Source organism: Aythya marila (assembly GCF_965140915.1).
Source record: "Aythya marila genome assembly, chromosome: 4".
In the NCBI taxonomy this organism is placed as follows: Eukaryota; Metazoa; Chordata; class Aves; order Anseriformes; family Anatidae; genus Aythya; species Aythya marila.
In genome coordinates, this window is record NC_139045.1 from 64114981 (window position 1) to 64137165 (window position 22185).

Sequence of the window (22185 nt, forward strand, 5' to 3'; positions counted from 1 at the left end):
TGGCTACTTTGGAGAAAATATTTCATTGCATTGCAGTATGCTGTCTTTAAGGGAGGATTATTTATTATTATACGGCACTAGCACAGTACTTCTACCCAGTTCTGCTAAGCACTTTATAATGGAAGACAATTCATGCCTCAAAGATCTCACAGTTTCATATGGGATAACAGATAAAGGAAACTAGGAATAAAGAACAATTATTTCCATCTGTAGAGGGTAAACTAAGTTTCAGAGTATATTTTTCAAAGACCTAGATCTTTACCAAACTTTTTTCTTTTCATAGGAATGGCAAAAGTCACACTTCTGATACAAAGGTCTCTTCCATGCCAAATATCAGTTCCTGCTCTCAAACACTAGGTGTATTTAAAACATATTAAAAACAACAACAACAAAAGTCTTTGGATTATTTCTTTATCATTCTCAAACAAAAAAACAAACAAACAAACAAAACAATTACTGGGTGTTTACCGGATATTCTTCCCAAGATGGAAAATTTTAAACTGAAGAGCAAAGGTCTGGCAATTATAATCAAAACACATTCTGAACCCCAGCCACAGAGGGAAGTGCTGGATGGACATATAACACATTGAAAGAACATCAATGTTTTTATATCAATCCTTTCACCAGTGAGTGTCTTCAAGAAAAGAGCACAATGTGTGATCATGTAAGGATAGCTGAACTCGCAAGACTAATCACAAAAACTACCCAGTCACTTCAATAAATAAAAAAAACATCTAGAAGGGTATCCATTTGCCAAGATCAGTACAGTTGTCTCTGAACAAGTCTGTCTGGCTAGAGACAAGGCAAAGCTGAGACCGAACCAAAATGTTTTGTTGAAATGAAAACATTGCCATCTGTCCCTGCTCTAGTCAACCAAGCCAGCTGCTTGTTTTCTCCTGAAGAGCAGCCATTGCCCACTGAGCAAGGCAGAGGGTGACGTGGCAGCACATACATTTGTACAGACTAGGAAAAGGTGTATTTTTCCTGAATTATATTTCTAATATTTTTTAGTCTAGTTGAAACCTAAACTGACAGGGCTGATGACAAGGGAAGTAGTGGCAGGTTGTGGAACTGTGCTTAACCTGGGACATATCACTGTCTGCAACAACCACAAGTTCCAAAGCTCCATCTGCAGCAGTAGCACTGTGCAGATGGCTGCAAAGAGACAGCTCGCGCATGCAAGGCTCCAAATTAAAATAGCAGGCCAGCAGCCCCCTCCTCTGCCATGCAGCCCACCCACTTCTGTTATAGCAGCCTTGGGGAAAGATTAGAACATGGAAATGGGCAGAGCCACCTGAAGATATGGCTCTCTCTATTTGGAGTATGGTGTACAGGGAGAGAAGGAAGCAAGGAAGGAGCAAGCAAGCAAGCAAGCAAGCAAAAAGAATGAGGTTCTTTAAATCATTTTCCACCCCTGAGCTGTGAATAACATATTATGTTGCCTGCCTGAGTTCAAGAGGAGCTAAGAAAAGATGAGTTGCTTTTTGTTGATCTGAATTTTTGTTTTTATTTGCCTTTAATATTGTTGATAGAAGAATCATCAGAATAGACTCTGACCGAATGCATTGCAACACATTGCTGGAAATGAGGCTGGAGATTCCAGCTACAGTTGCAGCTGGTACTAAGCTGTCTGTTTTTTATTTTATTTTATTTTATTTTATTTTATTTTATTTTATTTTATTTTATTTTATTTTATTTTATTTTATTTTATTTTATTTTATATTTTATTTTATTTTATTTTATTTTATTTTATTTATTTTTTTGTTATTTTTTTGAATAATACATAATAGTATGAGCATTTCATGTCACATGCACATTTCTCTCTTTAGCCAGTTGCTAGAAAAAGAAAAAAGGAAAAGAAAAAAAAAAATAAAGCTGGGCATCAAATTTTACTATTTTTCCCCCAAGTCTGTGATGCATATCTTAACACTCGTTAGTCTGTTCCCATGTCATAGACAATGACTGTATATACCATGTCCTCAGTGGAGACTAAGTGAAATGAGGATGAAGGAAAAAAGGTAGTAGGTGGGATTCTTGGACTTGGATGTAGTTTCATACATTTATTCAAAGTTAAACATGTACATGAATCTTCTCAAAATAAAAATATTTGCTGGCCTTTTATGAGGAGTTGTTGTAATTCATTATCAGATTACATAACTAATCCCTGGAAATGTGCCAATAACCCATAGAAAAAGTCAAGGTGATTCAGTTCTCATTGAAGGCAATGAGTGTCAGCTCTCTGCTGTTGAGGATCTTGGATTTCAAGGTAATTCTGTGTATTGTATGAAATATAATGCATCAATTTTCACATTGCTGCTCTTATGGCATTTGGTTGCAGATTTTATATCAGATATCACACATTTGTTACCTACTGGCTACAACTTAATTCACAAGGAATCCACACTCTATCCTAGTTTTAAAAAGTACATCAACAGAGTAACATCCTAAAAACTTGCTTCGGAAATGCGTGCCTTTAAAAAATACATATGTAATAATTAAGAAGAAAATACGTTTATAGGTAGTACTTTCATTTACAAATGGTACGTTTAATAAACAAATGAAAAAACAAAAACAAAAACAAAACAAACAAACAAACAAACAAAAAACATGAAAAAAGAAATTAAAAAAAAAAAAAAAAGATAAATTACAAAGCACTGTGAAGTCTAGGGCCTCTCTTTACCTATAATTGAATTTAGGCACTGCATATAGTCCATAGGTCCATGCAGTGAATTAATTAATTTTAGATTTTGAAAAGGGCAGTGAAGAAGGATTTGGAAGGTCTAAATTTTTACTGTAATTCTTACACAGGTTTTTGTATGTCTATACATCATTTCTTAATTTATCTTTCTACTACTTATTAAAATCAGGGTGATAAAGCTTTCTTTAGCCAGCAGTATTGCATTTTGTCACTTTAGATTACAAGACTTCCTAGTGCTACAAGTAAAAAATAGTAAATCCAATTTCATATAAAATGGCACAGGAACAAAATTATTCAGCCACCTAATTTAAAATGGATTCTTCTTAACAAGTGTCCTAGTTTCACCTGGAATAGAGTTAATTTTCTTCCTAGCAGCTGGTATAGTGCTGTGTTTTGTATTTAGTATGAGAATAACGCTGATAACACACTGATGTTTTAGTTGTTGCTGAGTGGTGCTTATGCTAAGTCAAGAGCTTTTCAGCTGCTCATGCTGCCCTGCCAGAGAGGAGACCAGGGGTGCTGGGAGGGAACAGAACCAAGGCAGCTGGCCCAGACTGCCAGGAGGGATATCCTGTATCCCATATCCCATGGCACCATGCTCAGCAATAAAAGTGGGGGGAGTTGAGTGGATGGGGCAGGGACTGGGCATTGGTCAGCAGGTGGTGAGCATTGTGCATCACTTGTTTTGTAAATTCTTTTATCGTCATCATCATCATCATCATATTTTCTCCTTATTTTCTGTCCTATTAAACTGTTTTTATCTCAACCCACAAGTTTTACTTTTTTTTTTTTCTTTTTAATTTTTATTTTTAAACTATTCTCTCCCTGATCCCAACCTGTGGGGGGGTGTGAGCAAACAGCTGTGTGATGCTTATGCTTAGCTGCCTGCCAGGTTAAATCACAATAGCATAAGAGAAAAATTTGCAGAGGAAATGCATCTATGAGTAATTATGTTCATTATAACCAAAGAAAAGCATGCACACAAAGAAGGATTAGCCTCAGAATTGTTACAAGATGTTTTGGTGTTTCAGTATTTCCAGTATAAACAATACTGAGCTCAGGGAAATGTGAATTATCTTTAGTCTTTTATCCATTCTAGCTGACTTGATATTGCTTTAACTTTATCTCAGAGGCCCTATGAAATTCATTCAGCCACCCCCATTGATGAGATACTCAACATGTTCAAGATAGAAAGAGTTCACTACTCATCTACATGGTGCAAGGGCATGATAGCATTACTGAAAAAGGTAAGAAAGGACCAACATCTTCCATCCTCTTTTCTCTCTTCTCCCAGAAACCCCTCCAACAATGCAGGTCATCTGGCAAGTACACTCATTAGATAGTCAAAATTTCAAGGACAAAAAGGGAGTGTTTTTTCCTAGTCTTTTCTGAAAGATGTTGGTGCTGTATTTTCTTCTGAGAAACTAGATTATTCTTATTCTTAAACTCAGGCTTTTAATGACCTGAAAAAATATAAAGCTTTTATTTTATTATTATTATTTTAAAACTGATTTGGTAACAAAAACTGATAACAAAACTATGGGAAAGGGTAATTCCCACTCTCTGCCTGAGCCCCATTATCTCCAGCCCCAGCTGTGCATGCAAAAGAGGGAAGGAAGGGCTGTTATGCCCCTTGAATCTCTGATACAGTTTCCAGACATTAAGTTTAGAAATGAAAAGGGTTGAATTTCTCCCTGTCCCATGTTGCTATAGTTGCAACAACAAAAGTCAAGCCATTTTTCTGGAAATGTCACTAAGCTTCTTTCCGAATGCATCATGACACTGCAAGTTGCTTTCTTCCTAAAATCCCAGTTTGTTTTAATTTTTTGGCCATGCTGCAAGGTTCATCTATCTTCTAGGTATTTCGTATCATCCATAATGATGATTTTGAGCAGGAAATGTTTGTGAATATGTGAATAGAGCAACAAAAGATCAATTTCCTTTGCAGCTATGAGCAATATATTTTTGATAAATGGAGCAACAAAGTGGGTAATTTTAAGTGCTGCCAGGATGTTCAGTGTAACTATATCTTCAAATAAATTAAAGACAAATTGCAAATTGGGGTGACGTTGAACTGTGATGTTTCATATCACTTGGGCTCTTTTCTATTTGCAAACAAACTTTTTTGTTACTTTTTGTACACAGTTCAGGCCTGCAATAGCTCTCTGGTGACAATTAAATTAGCTTAATATCAAATGAGTTATTATTTTCACTTTTTTTTAGATTGTGCCTTTTAGGAGTTGTTAGAGGATCCCTTGACCATTTGCTCACTCTAATTTTGTACCATACAATTTATGGGTGTGACACATTTACTATTTTATATGGCATCCAGTCCCTTAGAAACTGCCTTGTTCTCGATCACAGCTCCTCACTAAAGATGCAGAGTGCCGTCTTTCAAGTCTTGCAGATATCCAGAGCTCTCCATATCTAGCTGATGTCAACTGGGATGCTGTTCTAGAGAAATCTGTGACCCCAGGCTTTGTTCCTAACGTAAGTTGATATTCCAGCTGAACTGTGTTTGCAAATTCCAACTTTAATTATCACTCCTGTTTTACTTGTTTACACATGCATTTATTGGTCTTCAGTGATTTACCTCTCACAGAAGCTTTACTTTGGATCCTACTTTCGTTTACTCAGTCACAGCTAAGAAAATTTGGCCCATTTCATTAGACCACAATAAAAACTAATTAACCTTGGTTCATGTTTTGTTCTCTTTCAAATAAAAGATAGTTTCCAGACTTTGCATTTCAGCTGTTAGAGCAACAGATTGTCAGTGTTAACTCTGAGCCAAAGAATACCAAGAAGATTGTTGTTTTTCTGAAATTTAGGTATCTGACATAACATTTACAAGACTTTTTAATATCCTAATATTCTGACCATTTTCACTTTAAAAAAAAAAAAAAAAAAAAAGAAAGAAAGAAAAAAAAAGTTTAAAAAGAGTGACCTACTTTTTTTCTGCAAGTTTCCTATGTTAAAGCATTCAGATTCTGTGAGACAATTTTGTGGGATTTTTTTTTTCGTGATTCCATTTTGTTATATTTTCTGAATGTTTTGGTTTTGTCCCTTTGGAAGTTGAATGGATTTGAGGGCCATGAATAAAAAGCAATGACTGTGGAGTTTACATGTTTCTCCACTTTGTTCGGTCATAGAAGCTATATTGCACCATAGTTCTTCTCCAAACAATACATATGTAGCATACTAAGGATTTCCTTTTCTTTTCTTTTGATGCAACTGTGAATAAGGACAAGAAAGGGGGAATAACTGTATCCTATCCTCATTTAGATACATGTTAGAGTTCTTGCTAAATCTGATAGGGACAGGATCCAGCCCTGCAGGAGCTGAGTGAGAGAGGGAATTTCCTAATGGAGCAGAGGTGAGAGAGCCAGATGGGTTGCCAAGGCAATGCTAGAACTGTTTTATGTGTTTCTTGGCACCTACATGTAAACAGAGCCCTTCCTGGAGCAACATCCTGCAGGAGTAGAGCTGTAGGCGAACAAACAGGGCTTCCCTCACAGAGTGTGGGGAAAGACCAGAAACATAACAGGTAACTAGCACAACAAGCAAGGATAGGGATTCACATATCCTATATATTTCTCATACCCAAATATGCAGCATACACGGGGATCGAAGGGAGTCCCAGATTCTGCAAAGCCTATTTATGCATAGGTACATATTTTATGGTTTAAAATCAAGAGAAAAGACTTCACCCTGCTTGAGCAAAATCAGGTACTGACACCTGTCTTTGACAAACCTGTTCTCTGCTCTTGATGCTGTCCCAGCATTATCCTTCCCCCCCAAAACGTTCCCTGTCTTCTTGCTTCAACTCATGCTTGATTTTTGAGGGCCATAACCTCCATTTTCACTTTCTTCTGAGGACTGGACATGGGTGTACAGACAACTAATGTGATGTCTGCCACTCTGCTCATCCTGCCTGCTGAACAGTGAGTTGTGGTAGCCTGACTGTAGTAATAGGAACTAATAGTGCTACTGCAACTCTTCCCTATACAGCTGGCTCATGCCCAGTCTGCTGAGAGTCTGGGCACAAACAACAGTCTCTATCTGGCCATGGAGGAACATCTCAAACTCCTTAATTCACAGTTCTTATGTGGATGTTTGGTTCTTTCCACTTGGATTTAGACTTATTTGAGGGTACTTTACTCCTGAGAGAGTGTAGCTAAGTTTTCAGACCAGGAGGCTGAAAAAAGTCATTTTAGATACAATTTCAGAAGGAATTGTGGAGCCTATGAGTCTGGTACTGCTCTTTTGGCCAAGTCGCTTTTCTCTGTGGCTGTTGTTGACAATGGTGAACATAATGGAGACTGTGAAAAGAGGAAGCTTTCCTGAAATACTTTGAACAGTCTGCCACTAAATATGCATCCAAAGACATATATTCTTGTCATATTGGAATTTGTCTCACTTATATTTTGGAGACATTACAGAAGTAGGTCTTGAGAAAGTTAATTTGCTCAAACAACTTTGTGGCACTAAAGACAATCAGATGGAAAAGGATTCAAAGCCTAAGATTTTTTGATTTACTCGTTTTTGTATTCCTCATTTTAGAACTGAAGAAGAATTGCAAGAGGGAAAACTATACCAGTAAAATCTAATAGCCAGAATAGTTCAGAAGTTTGAAGATTAAGGCTTAGTTTGGAAGACTCTGGACCTCGCTTGGTGCTAGGAAAATAATATTCTACGTCTAAAAGCAAATAATAGCAAAACAGTGACTTTTATCTACACAGATTAAACTGCAAGTCCTATTAAAAAGACTACTAGAAACTTCAGGGTCAAGGTTGATATTACAGGACTTGTTCCATGCAATCTAACAGGTATATTAGGAAAATCAGTGACAAGGTAAGAGTCAGTATCTTTTCCAGGATTACACATCTTTATATAGTATGCTTTGCTATTTCAGGAGATCAGGTTTGGACAGGGATTTTCCAAGAACATTTCCCTCTTTTGGCCAAGCAAAGTATTCACTGATTAACTGGGGCCATGCAACAAAATATTTCTTGGTTTCTAGTCTTGAGGTGAGAGGTGAGCTGAAGTCAATATGTGATGTGGTCAGGGTAGAGTTTTATACCTTTTTATTAGATTGGTATTTCAGACAGGAACTTGCCTGGCAACAGGGCATACGGGGAGCATATAGGAGCATATAGGGCATATAGGAAGGCCCACATAGATTAATTTTTCCCTCTGTAGTCTGATCCATAGACATCATTCTTGTTTAACTACTACATGTGTTTCTTTATAACTTACCTAGTTTCTTTATATTCACCTTGGTGTCATAAATCATTTATAGCTTTTTGTATTGTTAAATATTTGATAAAGGAAGCAAGAAATTATTTAAATGTAATTTGGTTTTATTTTTTAAACTTCAGAAGTAATGTAATTTTAAAGTGTTCAAAAACAAAAACAAAACAAAACAAAACCTTAAAACTGTATGTGCTCACAAAAAGAACTGAGATTGAACAAAAGTAAATAATTATTTATTTATAAATCAATATAAATAAGCTATAAACTTGTACTGATGTAAAAAATGACTTAATCTTACTGGGTAGTATGCAGGAAAAGGAAGCATAGAGCTTAATATTCTAGTTTGATTTTACAGATGTAGCTGGGAATAAAAATGATGGAGCAATCTCTAAATCAAATGTTTCAGTTCAGGACACCACACATTTTATGAATGGTTTCTAATGTGATTTTAATGTTTAAGATTTTTGATCACTAAATAATATCTGCCACATATATGTGACTTGTTTTAGTCCTTCCACCTTGACAGTGAAAATAGAGTGCTTGAACTCCCAGAAGTTCAAGAGGAAAACAGTCTGCTTTTAAGATCCACTTCCTGAAGCAATCCATCACACAGTTCAAGTTGTTTGCAAATTTTTTGAAATGTTCTGAGAGCATGAGGAAAAGAAAGGAGCTCATGTTATTCTGATTGTAGCAGTAACAAAACAATGATCCAGTAGTCTGGATGCCAACTAGTGTATAGGGTTCTGCTGAAGCCTTTCTGTAAATTTTCTGAACCTAACCTAGATTTTATCCCTAAATAAGAGATGTTCATCCCAAATGCTGTGAAAAGACAGCTATACTTTATTAACAAATAGAATAATAATGAAATAATAATTCAAGACCTAAACTATGTTCCTGTAAATTTTTGTGATGAACAGATCTCAAAATCAAGGAAGGAAATGACCATATAGAAGTGGTATTCCCAATCACCCTTCTTAATCAAGGACTCCCTGATACAACAACAAGTCTTAAGATATGGTTAAAGCTTCATAAATTAATGTAAAAATGGAGAGTCCAGAATATTTAGGTAATGTAAGTAATAGGTATGAAAAATAATAATAATGAAGTCAGTTTTTGAGTTTACTCTATGGAGATATAAATGTTTCTAACAGGAAAAACAAAGAAACAAACCAAACAATTAAAAAACTACTAGTTCTTCCTTAGGCATCATATGTAGGATCCAGGTAGCAGAATCTACCTGCAACTCTTCAGAAAATCACATTTTTATAACTCATGTCTCAGGGGTACTTCCGATTCTTCCTGCATCATTATAGTTACCACTGAAGTTCTATGACACTAACTTATATTCTGATGAAGACCTTGCATCAGATTCCTCTCATTGTGATAGCATAATTCTAGTCACTCAGAGGATCTAACTCTTTATTCTTTCTTTATAATATAATTTTTATCTTACTGCCTTTATTTAAACTTCAGCCATGACTCCAGGCCCAAAAAAGATAGTTTTCATTTTACAGTTGTGGATGGTAAGCCAGCTAATTATTAATGCTATTAACACTGGCCAGACAAACTAAAAAAACTACAATAGCTCTTCAAAGTGTAACTTTGAATCCTTTTGTACCAGAAAGGAAGACTGAACTGTGATCCAACGTTTGAACTTGAAGAAATGATTTTAGAGTCCAAGCCTCTCCATAAAAAGAAAAAACGACTTGCCAAAAATAAATCCAAGGATGGAGCTAAGGAAACCTGCCCACTGGTAAGTTGTAGGCTGTGGCTTCAGACAGTGGTATTTAATTTAATTTTCTAATAGGCATAATGATATAACTTTAATTTTACCATCTCTGAAAATAGTCTTGGTCCCCATGTTTGTCTCTTTACATATAGTTGCATAAACCATTTCCAAAGCGAGATGAAAAACAACCATTTATTTCAGCCAAATATTAACAGTATGTTGTAGCTATAATCAATTTAAAGATTCTCACAGATGCTCATTTAAAGTACGAAGAAGCATTGCCAGTTAGAAAATATGCTCCACACACATGGACAGATAGTTAGGAGTATTTATTCACTGCTAGTACCAAAAATGAAAAGCATGCAGTGAAAAGCTTGTTATTTATAAATGTTTTAAAGCTGTCTCTCATGGGCTTGAATAATGTGTTTCACATAGAAAGACCTGTTGTATAAACAGCCTAAACTTCTGAGGAGATTACAAAATAACCATTTTTCCAAACTTTAAATATCAATTCAGTGATTTTTTTTTAATGACTTCTGTTGCTACTCCTGATAATTTTGAATGCTCACACGAACTGTTCTTCGAAGAGCTATCAAACTTAAAAATCCTCAGGAATTCTTTGTGGGGAACATCTCCCAAAAGAAAGAAAGATTGATTGTGCTATCATGGTCCACTCTTGAACAGTCTTCAAAATGCCTTTTGGTAGTATTCATTCATAAGATGTTTTGTTCAGTATCATTTCTGTTGTTGTGATTTTGTCTATGATTTTCTGTCACTTTTAATCAACCTATTCATGCTGTCTTTTAAAGAACGTACACCTGCAGCAGTGCTTGGAAACCGTTAGGAAAGAATTCATCATATTCAACAGAGAGAAGTAAGTGCATTTCTAAACACCTGTTTAGCATTCACTACTGAAATTAATTTGAGAGTGATTTTTTTTCTTCCAGTGTAAAGAAAAGTGATTAATGATCACAGCACCAACAACTAGAAGGCTGGGTTTCCACTGACTTCTTCCTCTTAGTTTCTGGTGTGACACTTTTGTAGTTCCATCTCTGAAAGCAAGCAGAAGTGCTTATGGTGAAAGCATGTTATAGAGAGAAGGTAAATGTCACCAATGCTTCTCCAGAGAAGTCATTAACAAATAAGAAAAGGGAATGATATACAAGGCTGCTTTTTCACAATTCAGACAACACCAAAGGTGTCATGATACCTCATGAAATTTTAATGATATGAACTCCAGTGTTCTGATTTGGAAACCCTATTCATATTTCACCACCATGAAACAAGTTATTTCATCATAGGCTTTTTCAACAGGACTAAATATTAAAACTACATCAGACAGAGAGAAAATGCTTCATATTTTAGGCATCAGCCAGAATCAGTAGAGACATGTCTGAATCCCAGGGATGTCAATAATCTTCCTAGTCCTATTAATACACCACATTTCAGATTGTTTACTGTATTAGAGCCACTCTGGACCTGTTTTTATTATGGATATAGCTTGTAACAGGAGAGTTGTTTGTGTCTTTGATCATTTTTCTCCATTTCATCCTAGTATGTTCTGTGGTTTCATTTGACCTAATTATATCTGCAAGCTTTTCTAATGGAGTTGTGAAATGTTAGAAATTAATGTAAAAGTTCTAAATATCTTACTTAATGTTTATAATGCAAGTAATTACTGTTTTATGTAATTAAAACTGGGAAAGGCATTGTCAGCTTTGCACAGTTGACACTATGTCATAAAAGAAATTAGCACCCTGTTTTTCTCTTGCAAAGGACTCTAAGAGGCTGATAAGAGATAAGTTTAAATGAAGTACCAGTAAAATGAAAGAGAAGGCTAAAACACACGCACTTCATTCAGAATTTGTTTCAGGCATTGCTAGATTGACAAGGTAAAGGAAAAATATCTTGTATAGACCCGCAACAGATCCTGCGTTGTCTTATGCCAGATCCCTATCATCTATTTAAATTGTCTTAGAGCTGAAGAAGGACACAGAAAAATGTCTGTAATATCTTTCAAAGACAAAAAGAAAAAAGTTAAAGAAAAACAAATTTGGGGAGAAGCAGAGGTAAAATTTTTGAAGCACAAAGTAAATTCAAGTTAATAGGAGCAAAACAAGAGCAACAGATACACATATCATAGTGGAGAGAAGAGGCTATACAGTGTATGCCAGTACAAACTCACCCTTAGAGCTTTCCTTAGAGCTTCCTGTGAGTACAGGCTTAGGACTGGGTGTACAGGTTGAGGATGCATTTACGTGGATTTCCAAAGACATGAGCTGTTCCTATTAAAACCATATCTAGTAAGTGATTATATCATTAGCATAGAAGTCTCAGATTAGTTTTAAATTAGTCTGAGATTAACACAGCTGGATGTTTTGATATTTGTCCCTGTTCCTCCACACAGAGCAGAATTGGTTATATAATCTAGCTGTTCGAAAATATCTGCATATTTACTTAGATATTCATTACAGTCATCTTAAAAAGTCACATTTCATTGTGATTTAAGCCTTCCACTCAGTTTACTTCAGTGGCACAGAACAGCACATAAATAGTAAGAAATCATAGATGGAAAAAATTAGCTCATCTTTCAATGTAAAAGAAACTCCAAACTAGAAGTAGGCTAGGAAATAAATAAATAAATAAATAATCAGGTGTTTCTAATTGAGCAACATAGAGTCATGTGGTAATGTCATATTGATAGAGTGCAGTATTAACCATTGCAGTTCTACATCTTGCAGTGCAGTACTTGCTAAACGTCTCCTGTGAAAAGCAGACTCTGTTTTTATCGAACATTTTGTTGATAATCCCAAGCTGTGTCTCTTTTTAACTTTGTATCTTTCATCCCGCAACAGATATTACAAATCTTGGAATAAGCCATATTAATTTCCTTTCAAAGAAGTACAGGAGGAAAAGTTGAACTTTTTGGTTAAAGAAAAGTCTCACTATGCTGAAAATAATTCAGAAAAAAAATCAAAAGAGACCACACGAAATAACTTAACAATGCAAATTAATACTGGCAAATAGAGAATGTGCATTTTCATTTTCCTATTGCTTTCTGAAGTTAGGTAATTTGTAATGAGTATTTTTGGGAATGTTTTAAGCAAAATGAGAGAATGCGGAAGGAAGAGTCTATTTCAGTAAGCCATACAGTCAAATGAGTACACAGTTAAAAGAACTAATGTTTTTCCAGATAGCAGCATTCAGTAATATACCTTCTCAGTAAGACATGAATTGTCCTTGACCTTAATTTATTTGGGTGGACTGTGGTTTAACTATGTAGCTGATATCTTTGCTTTTACTACTTAATGAGAGAGGATGAAAGGATTTGAAGAATTGCAAAGTAAGATGTTGTATACAGACAGAAAGCACAAACATACACTAGAGAATGATAGGATAGGTGTGTTTTCTTAAAATAAGAACTCAGAAAGAAAGAATTGGAGTCACAATGTTAGCTGTTTTCTTTATATATTGTATTTAACTGTACATGGCTTCCTGAGTAAAGTGTAGTCAGTATTTGTCATCAGTGGGTAACAAAAGTTAGATTTGTGTGCCTTTACCTACAAACTTCTGATGACACAGAAATCTGATGGGAATGCAGCCTTCATTTCCGTGAAATGGATCCTGAACACTCCAGTCTTTTTGTGATTGAGTCAACAATCATTCCTATGATACTCCATTTCTTCTAATGAAAAAGCTTATGAAAACTGAATCTGAGCCATGTTCAGCCTCCAAACCCAATGTCTGTCCTTTACTTTTGGGACACTTATTTACAGCTCCAAATAATGTAATAGCAGATGAGGAGCAGTTTCAGGGGTGTGCAATGTACATAGTTTGCAAATGTTTTCTATTTCATGTAAAAAGCTTTTCTGAAGAGGTAGTTTTATACCTTCATCTGCATTTATGCAGGAAAACATGAAGCATACATAATATAATCTCTTACACTGTAAATCAGTTTTATCCTGATTTTATTTTTCCCAGTGTTTCAGATAACTGAGTGGCTGAAGTACCTCTAGATGGAAGTCTTTACTCTTATTAACATCAATATGTCACTAAATGGGAGATACAAACTAAGATATAACACAAGTGTATGTCATCTGTACACACTGGTGTTATTGTGTAGTACCTTTAAGACAGAGTTACACAACGTCCCAGTGCAAAGTAAAATAATAATATAAAAAACAGCCTTTTGCAATACAAGTTTGAAAGTGGTGGAGCCAATGTTTTCTATTCTTCTGCAAGAGTGTCAGTAAAACCTATTGCTTAACTTTGAATGTGTAAACTAAATAAATTGTGATCTAAAATGGTCTGTGCACTGGCTCCTAGTTGGAGAATATTATCTGATGTTGATTTCATGGACCTGGTTGGCTCTTTCTGATGACACATGGAATTTATCTGTTTTTAAATATATTTCTACAGATAAATGTTTTATTGTATCTGGAAATGACACACCGAATGTTCTGCACTATCTGAACATGTATTCCCATAATATTGCCAGCAATTTTTTGAGAAGTTGATCTTCTTTAGAATCTGTAGGCTATATTTTATTCAGGGTTAAAAAAAATAATAATAAAATAAAATAAAATTGCACAGATAAAGCCACAATGTTTGTTCATAGCTTTATTAAAAAGCTGAGCAGAGATTATATTTCTATTTTAGTGTTGTTAGCACTAAACAAATCTTCATGTACAACTACATTTGTTTATGAACATCCAAAACCTGAAATAGCCAAAAATGAAGAAATAGAGACAATATTTGCTTGTAGTAGAATCAAATTTCTTACCCTGTATGGTTCCTGAGCCTCTTCCTCTCCCTGAAAGATGTCTTTAAGATTAAAGAGGTGAACAAACAAAGAACAGCAGAGAAAACACAGGAAATTTCTGCACCTCAGACGGAATAATCCTTCAGCTGAATGCTTCACAAACTTGTCATCAAAATTATCAGCCTACTAATGAAAGCAAAATCATATAGCCACATTCTACTGAACAGAACAAGCATTTCATATATAAAATGGATGTGAAAATGGATTCAAATTCTGCAGAGCCACTTTAATAAAAGGGATGGAGCGATGAGCAAACTATCCGTATTTTTATCAGTCTTAGTGGAAACTTCCAAAAACTTTCTAATGATTTTAAAGTTGGAGGTTTTTCACTTAATACTAATATCCTGTAATAACACTGCTATGATATTCATCTTTCTAATTTCCATTGATTTGAGCAGTCTTGCTCAAATCTTGCTCTTTCTTAAACCCCTGGGACACCTTATTTTTCTTAATATAAATTCAAAGCAAACACACTAAAAATTATACCAGAAACTGAAGCAGCCAGATGGCTGCTTCACAATTTCTCCTCTTTTCCAGCCACAGTACGTGCTGTTTGGCCATACCTATTTTTTTCCTAAAAGATGCTGAACAACTCTAGGTGAACAGACAGAAATCTACTTCCAGAATAAACAGCAAAAGGTGACGGGCCAAATTTTAAGCATATTATGATGTTTAAAATCACATTGCATGATTTTGTCCATATCACATGCAAAAAACTGACATAATATTCTCTGCATTTTCTTATAAGATCAAAATTATTCTATCTTTTCCTGTAGTTCCTTTTCTTTCCTTTCAATTGTCTTGTCAGATTCAAAACCAGAGTTCTGGAGAACTCTCTCTCATTTTAGTTTGATTGGAACAGAATATTCATAATGATTTGCAGTAAACCTCTCTCAGTGTGCTTTTCTTAACAGATATTTTATGTCATTTAGTATCTCTGAAGATATTTATATTTTCTCAGTCCCCATAATATATGAATGCTTTTTGGCTGGGGCTACAGCACAACTTCTCTTCTCCTGCCACTTCTCCTGACCTTGATTCAACTTAAATCCATCTCTATCTGAGCATTTCAAGTGGTTCTGCTACTCTTCACTGATGTCTTTCTTGTCGCTTTTGTAATGGATATGTCTGCTTTTGGAGATTGCTCCTGCCATCTCACCTAATTAGAAAGATGCCTTACTAAACATGATTAAATTTAACTTGTTTTTCAGTGCTAATAACCTCTGCATGATCACACAGACCTTTTCACTTCTGCCTTTGATTCCCACTCATTTTTACTGGCTTAGAATTACCAATCCAAATGTGCCTCCTTTCTTGGCAAGTCAACCTGCCTAGATTTAAGCATTAGCAAGACCAAGCTGATTATTTTTCTGTAAGTGTACATTCAAATTCACTGTTTTGAGTAAACAGGAGTCATGCAAAAGCCATTGTTTCAATACTGTCTTCCTTTTGCAGCTTCATGCAAGGAAAATAGAAAAGTTAATGAATATCTGGAACCTTATTTTCAAAGCCTCCCAGGAAAATGGCCTAAGTTTTCCCAAGAAAGTTGGCACATCTTTGTGGTAGATACACTTTATCAAGTGAACATCTAGGGAAGGTTGCATATATCAGAGCATTCTCACCATCACAGCAGTAGAGAGGATTAAAAGTTCAGGATAATCAATACAGATCCTCAGCACTGTTGGTCAGCAAATCTTAGAGTATAACTTAGCTTCAGTTATGCAGGGGAGAGATTTTGAAAAATGTGTGGATAGCCCAATGTCTAGTGGACATATGAGAGCTGTTAATTTGTTCAAAATTGCAAAGAAAGCTGTAAAGAAATGAACATCATGATGCTATCAAGTGAACATCAAAATGCTATTGTGTACATGTATATGTTCAAATATATATCTATATATCTGCACAATTTTCACTTCCTTATTTCAAAAAAGATATTGTAGACAGAATGATTAAAAAAAAAAAAAAAACAAAAAAAACAGGATTAAAAAATTGTGTCAGGGCTTACACTGCAGAATTTCATAGACTCAAAGTAGTTTAAACTTGGAGAAGAGAAGAGACAACTGAAAACTAGTTTAGGAAACTAGCTAAATAATAATACGTTATGAAAGTAATTGATGAGACGGATAAGAAATTAATATTTACTTTTTCTATTAACTCAATGGCAAAAAATTGTCAGGCTGCAGGTTTAAAAGAATACAAATCATGTATTATAGTGTAGTGCAGCATATCACCAAGGGGTGCTTTTGATACTAGAAGTATGAAAAGATTCAAAGAAATAGAGAAATTCGTGGTGAAAAATCCGTCAAGGTCCATGACGCACGCATGCACGCACACACACACACACACACCAGTATGGTCATTGGCTTGGAATGTCTGGAAATTTCAGCAGAGAGGAGGATATGCCACAGCAGACATTTGTCTCCATTTGACTTGTTCTTTGACATTGTCCACTGTGAGATGAGAAGGGGGCCAGTCTGAGACAGGAATCTATGTTAGATGGGATGGATGAATATGTGTTTTATGTTATCTCACTGCTTATAATGTCTCCATCTTCATATAGAGTCTTCATTTTAGCACAAGTTTTACAGTGAAATGTACATACATATATAAATGGATGTATATATGCATGTGTATATATATAGATATTCTTTTCAGAAATAAGGAAAGTAAAGAAAAATTATGACAGTAAGAGATTTAGGTAAGATTCAGTTTGTCTCCTGCTGTGTTTTAGGGAATGTCTGGTGCACACTACCTTGGAAGAACTCAAGGTTGTGAAACCCAGCCAGAGATCATTTTCCTGTGTCCCATCTGGGGCATAATACATAGTGTTGTGGTGGGTATAACTCAAAGACTAACTCAGACAGCTGTGTTCGACACAGTGGCTTCTGTCGATCCCCCTGTTAGGCAACAACTTTCCATGCATTGTGCAAGGAGGTTTGGTGATTACTGAAGGCTGATATGCTGTGTGATCACAAGCGAGCTACCTGCTAAGTCTCCTTTTGGTGAGGGTGTCTCTCCTTCAGGGAATAAAAAGCTGCACAAGGCCTAGACTTCTTATGATTCTAAGTTTTGGACTTCGGCAGAGGAAACGAAGTATAGATAGGGAGACATGAGACAGCAGGGAGGTCAGTGCAGGCTGGGTTTGTTCCCTGGAAACTCACAGAATGATACCAGGAAACTTGTTGTTGCAAGAGAAGAAGTGAATGACTGAACCAGCAACCTCCCAGGCATTTATTCCAGTCCGAGAGTATTTATTGTCAAGTCCCAGTAATCAGGCAGAGCTAGACTAGCTTTCCACATATCTTAATTCTTAAATTATTGAGTGTATGGCTCTTATGGAGCTGCAGTTTTAATTAGAGCTGTAAATTAAAGAAATCGGAGCTTCCATGCAAAAAAAAAATAAAATAAAATAAAAGATGTCATAGCTATGACACTCCTCACTTATCTCTGAACCAGGGTCCTCTCCTCAGCAGTAGTGGACAGGGATAAAAGGGAAAGAGAAGTAATGAGAAGGGATTGAATGACAACATAACAGTGATGGCTGGCTGTCCATTTGTTCAGTCCTGCTTTGTGATGGCAACCGACCATGCTGAGTCACTGGCACAGAGCTGCAGACACCATCACTCCAGAGGCAGCAGGCATGTCACAGGCACCACATTACTTTTGTCTTTAAGTTCTCAGTCTGTTAGTAGAACTATGCTCACTGGTGTGATTTGCAGTCTGTTAACAGGCATCTTTGTTAACAGGCATCTTCTTTGTTAACAGGAGGCTCAGGGGTGACCTTATTGCTCTCTACAGGTACCTTAAAGGAGGCTGTAGCGAGGTGGGGGTTGGTCTGTTCTCCCACATGCCTGGTGACAGGACGAGGGGGAATGGGCTAAAGTTGCACCAGGGGAGTTTAGGTTGGATGTTAGGAAGAACTTCTTTACCAAAAAGGTTGTTAGACATTGGAACGGGCTGCCCAGGGAAGTGGTGGAGTCACCATCCCTGCAGGTCTTTAAAAGACGTTTAGATGTAGAGCTTAGGGATATGGTTTAGTGGAGGACTGTTAGTGTTAGGTCAGAGGTTGGACTCGATGATCTTGAGGTCTCTTCCAACCTAGAAATTCTGTCATTCTGTGATTCTGTGATTCTGTGATTCACTCCAACTCCTCTGTAACATGTTCAGTGCCGTGGTGGAGATGGGTGTTGTTGTAAAGTAGATCTCCCTCTAGATGCAGCAAGAAATTGTCCTTCTCCCCATACATTGCATTTTGATGTTACCAAAAGGATCACTCTACCTAGAAGATTCCACCAAAAGAATAAAATAAGAGAATATGTCAAAGCAACTCCTGTGAACTTCCTAACTGCTGATAGTTTAACAACGGGGTTACCCTGTGTATTTGAGGAGATACACCTGAGGCAAGCTAGGAAGCATGTGTCCTTTTTGAGAATGTGTTTTTCCTCACACAGCTGAGAGATGTCCTTATTCATGGGCAAGTATTTGCAGTTTATAAACTGGATTCTAACAAGTTGGGGAAAATAAAAATAAATAAATAAATAAAAATAAGAAATAAAAAAAATCTTGTGTTCCCACAAAGTCTAATAAACAATACATTACTGGGAAAATTCAGAGCTGCTTTCCTGTTGCTTGTGCATATGGATCTGTAGATACCGCTAAACTAAAATATTTTACATTTTGCAATGTGAATTTGAAATGAACAAGACATGCATCTGGTCTTGGACAGCCAATAGCACATTTCTAAGAGACACCTATGCTTCTAGTCTGAGCAAGATTTTAATGTTAGTGATAATCAGTTGTTTTACTTTCATTTTCTTAAATGCCTGCATCTCATTTGTTGTTTTTATTTATTTACTTCATCTCTTCTCTCTTATTTTGCTTTTCAATTCCCAAGGTAAACCTGAGATCTCAAGACACTTCTCAGGCCAACGTGCTGCAGCATTCAGTACAATTTGTTACTTGACTTCCACATACTAGTATTTCACATGTCACTCACTCCATATGTGCACCTGAACCCATTATGCTTGATTATAAATTGCTGGTTGATAGAAAATTATATTCACAGGCATTTAGTGAGTGTAATTACTCAGCAGGAACCATCAACCTGAATCAATTACCCATAGTGCAAGCATATTTCCCAAAGGATTTTTGGAAAAGGTAGAAGTAAATGTCATGAGTGTCAATGGTGCAAGAAGACATCTGTGCTACACAGGGATACTTCTCCAAAATTTTACTTTTCACATTCAGCTGTAATAAAGCATAACTTTTAGTCTGTGCCTCAGTCATTTAAATTTAAATGGAGTTAAAACAGAGTTATTTGAATGATTACGTGGTAATCTACTGAGCAATCAAAACACATACCTCACAGTGTATTAGGAAAACAGATCTGAGAATGTGCTTGTTTCTACTGAAGCAGTCAAAACCAAGAGGACATGTTTAGGGTCAAAACCAGACTGCGTTAAATATTGGTTAGATGCAGAACAACTCCTACTTCAAAGGGTTTGTGCAAAATTTTCAAAGGTATCTGAAACAAATAGGAATTAGATGGCATGTCTGCATGGATGAACAGGTAATTGCACCCCTGTGCTTCAGAGTGACTTCCTTACCCAGCCCTTGGCAGTGTTTATCAGCTTGTGATATGTGCCAGGCTGATGGGACTATTCAGCTTCTGCTCGCCTGAACATTGTGGGTATAAATTAGCTCTAATCCAGAAGCAAATTGCCTCTGCTAAGCAGTGCAGCATACAGTGAGTTTATACAGCTGCTAGACAGGAAGGGACTTGAGTCTGTGGTTCAGAGAGGGAAGGGTATCTCTATTTTTCTGGGGAAGCAACAGGACTGTATTCTTCTAAACTAATCAATTTAAAATCATTTATTTATTTTAAGCTCCTTTAGTAGTCAGTGAGGAGAGACTTGTATCTCTCAAGGTTGGTCTGTGACACATGTATCAGATAACTTAGGCTGGAACTCATTATTCTATGTCAGAGCCTCTATTTATCTTGTACAGAGAGCCTGAACTAATCTTTCAGTTGTCTACAGTTAGCTGGCATAAAATCTATCCCACAGCTGTGGGCTCAGTTCGTTTATGTGAAAATAAATGCCTAGCTGCCAGTCCAACTTCTGTGGTCTTCTGTGGTCTGCTGTTGTATCTGCTCTCTGTCGGTCAGGTAATCGAGGGCATCTCATATGGCACTAAACTCCACTTCTGGGGCAACTGCATTTGAGCTATACATACCTAGCCATGTGAGCAGGCCAAGAACAAGCAAGTTACAAGAGTGAATGTTTTTAAAGTAGAACTAAAGACTTATGAGACTTTCACCCTTGCTACTGGTTTGATGAGGACACTTCTTGGACCCAGATCTCCCAGAATGTGTGCCCACTATTACATAAGCAAACAATACTATTGTGTTTCACTTAAAGCTGCTGTGTATTAGTTGGTCCTCTATACAAAATCTAGAGTGGAGAAAAATTATCTGACTTTGGAGGCTCTTCTTTCCAGTCTGAAGTTGTGTTACTCAACACTGATGTTGCTGCATGATGAATGTTGAGTCTGCCCCAGCCCATCCTTAAGCCTGTCCTGGTCTGTCCCAAACCTCCTCTGGTACAGAGTAAGATCGAACCTTCTTTGTTTATTTGAAAATCTTTCTAAATTCAAGTACTTGTCAGATGTTTCTGTTTTAATGAAAACACAACACAAGCTGTACGCAGACTAAAGAAAAGAGCTCACTATTAACTCTCTCATGGTTACTGCCCATCCCTGTGTGTAAAAACTTCATTAAATAAAAAAGCACATTACAACTGTCTCAGGAGTTAGTTTCAAATTAGATCTCCAAATCCGGCATTCATTTAAATACTTTCTCATTTTCAGGTGTCTAGTTCTTCTTCTTCCACTTCCACTTCCTTTCTTTTTCTTATTCTTCATTTTATACCTTCATTGTTGTATTTTATCTACTTTTACTTCTTTATTCTACATTTTTTCCTATGTATTTCATGTCTACCTATGTATCTTCCAAATGGGTAAAGGGCAGCACAATCATTAAACTGGTATTATCAAATATTTAAGAGGAATATAAGCAATATAGGAATATATGCAGTCTTCCATGGTCCCTGGCATATTTCTTTCCCTGAACAAAATCATTCCCTGAAGCAAACTCCTTCACATTTCAAAGATTAATATAGACCAAAAAAAAAAAGAAAAAAAAAAAAAGAAAAAAAAAAAAAAGTATTTTGGATATTAGAGAGTTTATCCAATAAGATGCAACCTTGTGCCACTTAGCTTCCAGGGATTCCAGGGATCTATCTCTCCACCATTTTGTCTTCTGGTATGAATGCAGTCAATGTAATCAATGACATTTACAGCCAGAATGTTATTTGCAGTTTGTCATAAGAACCTGGATATCACTGGGGGTTATGACATAAATTAATAGTTTGGCAGATACTCGGGTTACCAGTTAACTTAATCTTATGATGGATTATTATATCAATTAGTTCTGATACATATTGTAATGAAATCAAAACTCTTCTTTTACAAATAAGAAATTTCTAAGACTCAGACCAGAGACTGAAGACCAGGACTTATCTCTGTTCATGTATTCTAGTCATATGCCAGCTCTTCAGCCTGCACCATTGGAAAGCAGAACTAAGCATGAAAGGTTACAATGGGATCTGTAGCTCGCACCAACAG

The 22185-nt window shown here is 36.2% G+C and overlaps 1 protein-coding gene across 2 annotated transcripts in view; it reads left to right on the top strand.

Moving 5' to 3' along the window:
• STK32B (serine/threonine kinase 32B) overlaps positions 1–22185 on the top strand; it is a gene marked incomplete at its 5' end in the record, with an annotated part of 176929 nt that overhangs the window by 147416 nt on the left and 7328 nt on the right. For both annotated transcript variants that reach the window (XM_082758674.1, XM_082758673.1), the window contains 4 exons: positions 3829–3945; positions 5063–5188; positions 9573–9704; positions 10490–10554. In XM_082758674.1, the coding sequence (XP_082614800.1) occupies positions 3829–3945; positions 5063–5188; positions 9573–9704; positions 10490–10554 (440 nt within the window). The remainder of the gene's footprint in view (positions 1–3828; positions 3946–5062; positions 5189–9572; positions 9705–10489; positions 10555–22185) is intronic.